The sequence below is a fragment of the Rattus norvegicus genome, chromosome 5 (assembly GCF_036323735.1).
Source record: "Rattus norvegicus strain BN/NHsdMcwi chromosome 5, GRCr8, whole genome shotgun sequence".
In the NCBI taxonomy this organism is placed as follows: domain Eukaryota; kingdom Metazoa; phylum Chordata; class Mammalia; order Rodentia; family Muridae; genus Rattus; species Rattus norvegicus.
Genome location: NC_086023.1, coordinates 155,148,553 through 155,156,626, shown reverse-complemented (window position 1 = coordinate 155,156,626; position 8,074 = coordinate 155,148,553). Strand labels below are relative to the sequence as shown.

Here is an 8,074-nt window from a genome sequence, read left to right as displayed (position 1 = left end):
TACAGGACTTGGCCAGATTTCAGACCCCCACTTACCTCAAAGGGTATTAGAGGAAATCCCTCTTGCCATCCTACCCTAGGGGAAAAGGCTGAGCAGGGGCCATGTTCTCCCCTAGCAAGCTCTCCTCGCTGTGCGGGTGTGGTGGGGATCACAGGTCAGAACCATGGAAGAGTGGAAAGAGGGCAGAAGACCTGGAGCCTGGGCTTTTCCAGTGTTGGTGCTGCTGGTGGGGTAGTCCTGGACAATATGGCTACCACAGCTAGCTGAGGTACTGAGGAGGCTCCTGGAGAACACCCTGATGGACCCTTTGACTTTCTACAGATCAACACTCGAGGAATCAGTTATAATGGAGGAAACTGAATGAAGCTGTCCAAAGCCCTTTTGGAGAGGATGGGGCTAGGACCCTGTGGTATGGTAGTAATTGCCTCTGGCAGGGTTGATCTATGGAACCTTGGTTCTTGGCAATGCTTGGTGGAAGTTTTTTTTCTTTTTAAAGATTTATTTTTTTTTTTGGTTCTTTTTTTTTTTCGGAGCTGGGGACCGAACCCAGGGGCGCTCTACCACTGAGCTAAATCCCCAACCTTATTTTTATTTTATGTATATAAGTACAGTGTCTGTCTTCAGACACACGAAGAAGAGAAGAGGGTATTGGATCCCATTCCAAATGGTTGTGAGCCACCATGTAGTTGTTGGGATTTGAACTCAGGACCTCTGGAAGAGAAGTCAGTGCTCTTTTTTTTTTAATATTTTATTTATTTATTATATATTATGATTACACTGTAGCTGTCTTCAGATACACCAGAAGAGGGCATCAGATCCCATTACAGATGGTTGTGAGCCACCATGTGGTTGCTGGGATTTGAACTCAGGACCTCTGGAAGAGCAGTCAGTGCTCTTAACCACTGAGCCATCTCCCCAGCCCCTTGGTGGAAGTTCTAACTGGAAAAACGACAACCAAACATCTATCTCCCTTCTGCTTAGAATGTGATAGACCAGCTTCCCCCAACTCAGAAGTCCACATTCCACGGTTCTCCTAGGCATCCTTTGGCTTTTTGTATACATCAGGGTGGAACCTTGAATTCAGTTCCAAGCACAATCCTTATGCCTCTTCCTGCTTCCCCAACTCTTTTCCCAGAAGCCACTTCCCTCTCAGTCACATAAGTGGCTCAGTGCCTGGAGCTTGACAAAAGGCCCTGAGACAGACGGATAGACAACGGCCTGCTTATTAGACTGAAGTGTCCCATCCGGGCCCAAGGGAGAGGCAGACAGACGTAGTGGGTAGTGTAGAAATACACTGGGGAGCCGGATCTGTTGGCTCAGACCTGTAATCCTAGCTCCCTTGTAGGTAAGAAGATACCAAGTTCAAAGCCCGTCTGAGCTACTCGGAATTCTTTATGTAGACCAGGGTGGTCTTGAACTCGGAAAGACTCATCTGCCTCTGCCTCTTGGGTGCTGGGATTAAACCTATGAACCACTAAACCTATGCCCAACTTAAGAAACAAACAAAACAACCAGGGCCTAAAATGTAGTCCATGGCAGAGCACTTGCCTGGTGCGTGCAAGGTCTGGGGTTTGGGGTTCAGTACGGCAGTGACAAAGAATCACCAGGTGAGGTAGAGCTAGCTGGCAGACTGCCTGCTAGCATGGTCTGTGATCTGATCCCAGCACTCAGGAGGTAGAGGAAGGAGGTCTCTTTTTTTTTTTTTTTTCGGAGCTGGGGACCGAACCCAGGGCCTTGCACTTGCTAGGCAAGTGCTCTACCACTGAGCTAAATCCCCAACCCCAGGAAGGAGGTCTCAAAGTCATCCCTCAGGCATATATTAAGACCCTGTCTCAAAAGACAAACAAAAACCCAAAAAACAAAAGAAAGCCCCACCCAAAAACCAAAAGCTCAGCTGTACGGCCTGGGCCGTTGTCCTTCCATGATCTGGACCCACGGATGTCAAGCACAAGGACCACAGTGCTTATGTCCACGGGGACTAACGTGCCTGATATTGGCTGAGTAAAGAATGAAGGCTTTTCTGTTCCAGGTCTGCTTCTTTAGAACCAAGGAGCCTTTCAATTACAGTCTTTTCCTCCTTATAGAATGCCTCTTCAATGAGAGGTTTATAATCTCTTGTGGGTCCTGGAGGGCACCATTCGGAGCCAGCAAAAGCCCCCAGGGAGGCGGCAACATGTGTGTATGAAGGGGGCTGGGTGCACAGCCTGGCATGGATTGGAGGGAAGTTTGGACAAAGGCCCTAGAGCTTTGCTTTCTCTGGCCTATTTCAATCCAAACCACTCAGCACTGACCACTCACGCATGGCTGCCTCTAGGCACCTTTCTTTTCTTTAATAGGCTCCAACCCAGCCCCAGCCACCACCTCTCTCTCTCTCTCTCTCTCTCTCTAACACTAACACAAACACACACACACACACATACACACACACACACACACACACAGAGAGAGAGAGAGAGAGAGAGAGAGAGAGAGAGAGAGAGAGAGAGAGAGAGAGAGCGAGCTGGCCTCAAACCTTTTACCATCTAAGGCCAGAGAATAAAAACCTATATGGCTTAAGTACAGCCTCTGAATGGCTCTTGTGGCTGTGTATCCTATAACAGAAATGATGCCCTTTGGGAAAGACACACTTCCACTAGCTCTGACAAAGGAAAGAAAAGCAAGGTAGGGACTTCCCAGAGGGCCTGCATCTAGAAAACAGGCATGTGCTGGGCTAGGGGTTAGATAGCAAGTCTTCAGAAAGGGGATGCTGGCCCAACCCCAAAAGCTCTCTTCTCACATGTCCTCAGTGGAGAACCTCTGGCAGACCCTGAGAGAACGCTATGGCCAGGGCTGGCAAGTAAGGTGACCAGGCATTGGTGGCAAGGACCTTAGCCAGCCCAAACTAACCAAGATGCGTTCCCTGTGATAGAATCAGGGGCAGCCATTTCAGCCCTAACTTCTGGTTCACTCTAGTTCTAGAATCTGACAACACTGCAAACTTGGCACCTCTTTATCTGGAGAACCAGCGACAGGTTCTGGAGGGATGAGATGCTGCCACCAAACCTTCAGACACAAAGCACCCAGAGGCAGTTCGAGGGTTGCATGGCAAGCCCTCAGAAGCAGCCATCTGGCAACTTTCCAAACACACACCTGGGGCATCCTCCAGGGAGTCCACGAGTGTGGGAACAGTGCTGGAGTTGCTGGGAGGCCCCAATTTCCCCTGCTAACCAGCGGAGAGGATACTTGACAATGTCTACACAACAAACTACCGAATGCTCGACCAGGAACGCACTTGCCCATGAGAGGAGCTGGTTGCTCCTGGTTACAAGACAGGAATGGCAGGGGCAGGAACACCCAGATACGAGTGTGCAGAGGCCAGTGTGCCAGCCGGCAATGGTCCAACCCAGGCAGTGGCTTCCCTGGAGTATGTGCCCATTTCCTGTGGCCCAGGGCCTGCCTGGCTTGGCAGCACTAGCCTAGATCTGGAACCCAGCAGCCACAATAGTTGCTGCACAGGGCTGGCTTCCCTGAGCCCAACAGCAATTTCAGTGACAGGGCCTGGCTGCCTGGGGTGCGGGCCAAGCCAGTGCAGGAAGTGTCTTTTATTGTGCATGTTGGAGGGGAGGGAAGCAGATGATGTTCTCTAAGTGATACAGGGTATTTGTTCAGAGTATTGGCCTGGTGGACTCCTACTGGCAGGAAGATCGGAAGTTCAGGGTCATTACCGGCTACACAGGCACCTTTAGGTCAGCCTGGGCTACATTAAACCGGGTCTCCAGGGGTTGGGGATTTGGCTCAGTGGCAGAGCACTTACCTAGGAAGCGCAAGGCCCTGGGTTCGGTCCCCAGCTCCGAAAAAAAGAACCAAAAAAAAAAAAAAAAAAAAAAAAATAAACCGGGTCTCCAAAAGGAAAAACAAAACACTCCAAACTACCCCAAAACAACCAATACACGCAGGAAATGGTAGGGAGGCTGGGAACCTTGGTCAAGGTCAAGGTACCAAGTTCAAGGCTAGGCTGTGCTATCAGGGATGCTGTGTTTAAAAAAAAAATAAAAACAAAGGCAGGGAGTGGCACCTCAGGACTTCAATCCCATTACTCAGGAGGCAGAGGCAGGAAGACCTCTGAGCTGGAGGACAGCCTAGTCCTACAGAGGCAGTTCCAGGGCAGGCAGGGCCACACAGAGAACCAATGTCTCAAAACAAAACAAAATCAACAGCTCAGCTGAATCGGCTCTTCTGCAGAAGCACCTAATCGAGGATTAACCTCGAGCTTGCCTCCCCTGGACAAGACACAGCAGAGTCTCAGCCAGTGACAAGCTTGGCAGGTTTCAATTCTGATGGCAGACCAACATCAGCCTGAAAAGGACCTAGAGCTCCCAGAAAGAACGATTCCATCCCTACTTCCTAGGACCTGGTGAGTCTCAAGACGTTAACTGGCTTACAACTGGATCTGGAGCGTGTGTCAAGGAACACACAGAAAACCTGTTTCCAGTCCCTAATTCTTGAATGACTGCTTTAAAGAAAACTTCAGGCCAGGAAGTACCTACGAGATCACCTGTGGGCAGCCTGGAGCCTGCACACCCTTTGCCCCTGCTGTTCCAAGCACGGACTTTTGTCGTTCTTGGCCATCCACCAATTGAAGTTACCCTTCTGGGCCAAGAACCGACCACCGGAAAGGTATAAACCTTCTGTACACAAGCAAAGCATGGTTTGCATATTGTTCAGCAAGATCCTGGATATGAAGTGTGCTGCTTAGCTACTGGCTCTGGCTCTTGTGGCCTAAAGGGGATATCTATGAGAAAGGCTAACGGGACGTCTGTCCAGACATCGGTGCAGCCTGCAGGGCCTAGCACAAGGTGAAGGCTAAGCAGGAAGCTTGGCTGGGTGGCTTCCGGGTCTCCGAATTCCTCCCCTTACAAGCGTTTTCCCAGCAGTATGTCTCAACACCCACCTCTGGATGCAGGAGTGAATGGTGCAGAGGAATGCAACAGTGAGGAAGGCCAGGCCATAACCTGCAGCTTTCTGTGCCAGGAAAGGCAAGAACTACTGGGACACCCAGGTAGGCCCTTCCTACACACTGGCCAAGGCCATGTCAGGGATAGGCACTAGACTACTCCCGGGAAGAACTGTGTTCAGGGAAATACCTGTCCAGGGTATTGTCTGCCCTTCACATTAGGGTCAAATTATGGAGCAGATATCTGGTCAACACTCCACACAGCTGCACTATGTCCTACCACCCTGTGCTCTGCCTGGCCAGCCCAGAACAGGAAAGACAGGATTCTCTGCTCTGTAGAGACAAACCATCCTCTAGGTATCAAAAACAGGCTACGGAAGCCAAGCGTCAGTGACTGCTGCTGACCAGGATCTGGTCAGACCCGGGACCAAAGACCAGTACCTCACAGGTGAAAGGACAAAGAACTCACTCTGCAGAAAGAAAGGTCCGTGGAAACAGACATGGGTGTCTTTAATTTGGCAGAAAGATTAACAGTGATTCTCAATAATCAAGTTCATAAATACAGAAGAGGTTTCTCTCAGGGAATAAAGACATCAAATGATAACCTACAGTCTGGTAATGGACTCAGCATAGGAGACTCCACGTTTGCTTGGGATTAAAGAATGATTAGAAATATACATGGGTAGAGCTGGGGACATGGGTCAGTGTGCAGAACGCTTGTCTAGTGTGCACGAAACCATGGGTTCGGGCCTCCACACAGCACAGGAAACCTGTCACAGTGGCCACGAGCCTGCAATCCCAGCACCTGGGAGGAGGAAGTGGGAAGTTAAGGTTATCCTGGTTACATAGTGAGTCTGAGGCCAGCCTGGGTTACAGGAGACCCTGTCTGGGAAAGACAAAAGAAACATAAAGAAGCCTGGAGATTCATAATCTGGTTTAGTGCGGTTTCTGGATGTGGCTTTAGAACCAAGAGCTAGCCTGTGCTGTAGAGCCACCACAGTTCAGAAGACAACCAAACAGCACGGATTAGAAAGCAGGGCATGGCAGCTGCTAAGTCCACGTGGATACTTGGAAATTTGTCTGCTTCAAGCTGTGAGGAGGCCGCAGCCCAGGGGTCCCAAGCTTTTCGGGAGTGGCCGTGTTCGGTGGGTGCGGGGTCTGAGCTGAAGTTCCAATAAGGCTCTGCAGTGGGCGATGGGCGACTGCTGTCGAGGCGGAAGCGGCAGACACTGGGTTGCTGACACTGGGTCTGCCCCACCTGCATTTGCCTGACAAGAGTCAATGGCTATTACTTTGCTAATATTATGCAAAGGAAACAAAAGATGCCTATGCAAACAATCTCACAGTGCTAACTTCTGGCTTGTGCACTTACAATCCCAAGAAGGGGGACGGGGGAGGGGGTGCACACAGCTTTTTGCCACTTATCCCCAGCACCTTTTAGGGGTGCAGAGGTCCTACCAACGCTTTGTCACACAGCCTCAAGCTCCGGGTTTCTTTGTAAGGACAATAAAGGTCACTTGTCAAATATTTGGCGACCTTTCAATTGTCTTGGCCCTGGGAAAGAGTAGGCTCTTGGTGAGTGAGGCTTGGTCCCATATCTGTGGTGCTCAGTAAAGAACAGACCTGAAAACTAGTGTCACCTGAGTCCCTGTGTCCCCAAAGGCAGGAGCTCCGTGAGTACTCCTCCAGGACGGTGTGCAGCTCTCCCGGCTCTGCTCTGCGCTGCTCACCACCTAGAGAACACTCTTCATTGCAATCCTAAACACCACAATCAGAGTTTTACCCAGCAGCCATAAGCACTGGCAGAAAGCTATCAAAAGATGCTGCTAATGTTGAGATCAGCTTGTACACATCAGTTAAGGTTTTTAAACTAGAGATTTAAAAGGAAAAAAGTAACAACAACAAAAAAATCTGTGTGAGCAACTGGGCCACAAACATACCAACATCCACTCGACAGACAATGCAAATCTGCCCAGCCCAGCCGCATGCTCTGCTAAAGCCTTTCTGTTCCTGCAGATCCTGATGCTTAGACTAATCAATGTGATCCTGAGCTGGAGAGACAGCACGCCCTGTATAGTCTTTTGTTCCTCCTTTCAAAATGCCCCTGTAGGATGTATCAGAAGAATGGTTTTCAGAAAGAAGTGAGGTCCGAGGAAAGAGGAACTGGAGAATGGGAGGGTTGTCTATAAAAACCCGTGCTGTCCTACGGAGCTTCAGGCAAGCGGTCACTCTTCTGTCCGGCTTTTCAAATGTTCAGGGATACTTTCTTTGCTGAACATTTCCCATCACCTCTGGAATGATGGAGATAAACTGAGACGGTCCCTGGCTTGACAAGGAAAGCACACGGGTGCTTTCAACCCAGAACTGACAGACACGGAGCAGGCCGCAGGGCTGTGGCTGTCCTGCGGGAGTGGCGCTCTGAAGACCCGTTCCTTGTTGGCAAGTCCTTCACTTTCATGCTTTATTGGAAGATGAGTACAGGTCAAAGACAGGGTGGGTTAGCAGGTCGCGTCTCTAGACAAGTCACTTGAGAGTTTGGAGCAGGATGCTAGCCCATGTACTGTGACAAATCCACTACTGACCAGGACATCTGTGTGAAACTGACCAGGACTTTACTCCCTCCTGTGTAAACATGATTTACTCTGCCTGCTCAGTCCTCTCTCGCCCTCTCCCTCCCACCCTAAATAGAAAACCTGAAACATTTCCTTCAAGTCTGATGTCCACCAGTGCAATCTGCTTTATTTGACATAAGGCAATTGGGACAGTCTCTTTGAATGGATTTTTGCCTTTTGGAAGAGCCAGGTAAGAGTTTAATTCTTAAATCCACATTTTCTTTAATGCCCTAACAGGTCAAGTTCATCTTCCTTTCTGGTCATTCCTTGGCAGTCAACAAGTGGTCAAAGATTAATGTCCAAGCAGGCCTGTACCTGGAACAGAACACACGTGGAGGGATGGCTAACGTTATGCTTGTGTATTTGGTTTGGGAAGAACGTGTCAGCAGGGAATATCCACAGTAAATGAACTCAGGGGCCCTTGGAACCCAAGACCAAGCCCTCAGTGAAATCCCATTCCGCCTGACAGCCATGTTTCCTACATACATCACACAGGTTAACCCGGGCTGACTGACGCTTCCCTTTCATG

At 49.8% G+C, this 8,074-nt stretch overlaps 1 protein-coding gene across 5 annotated transcripts in view; it reads right to left on the bottom strand.

Annotated features, from left to right (window-relative positions):
• Positions 1-5,418: 5,418 nt before the first annotated feature.
• Usp48 (ubiquitin specific peptidase 48) overlaps positions 5,419-8,074 on the bottom strand; it is a 67,689-nt gene continuing 65,033 nt past the window's right edge. For all 5 annotated transcript variants that reach the window (XM_006239234.5, XM_006239235.5, XM_006239236.5 and 2 more), the window contains one exon: positions 5,419-7,860. In XM_006239234.5, coding sequence (XP_006239296.1) covers positions 7,838-7,860 — 23 coding nt within the window. In that variant the 3' untranslated portion in view covers positions 5,419-7,837. The remainder of the gene's footprint in view (positions 7,861-8,074) is intronic.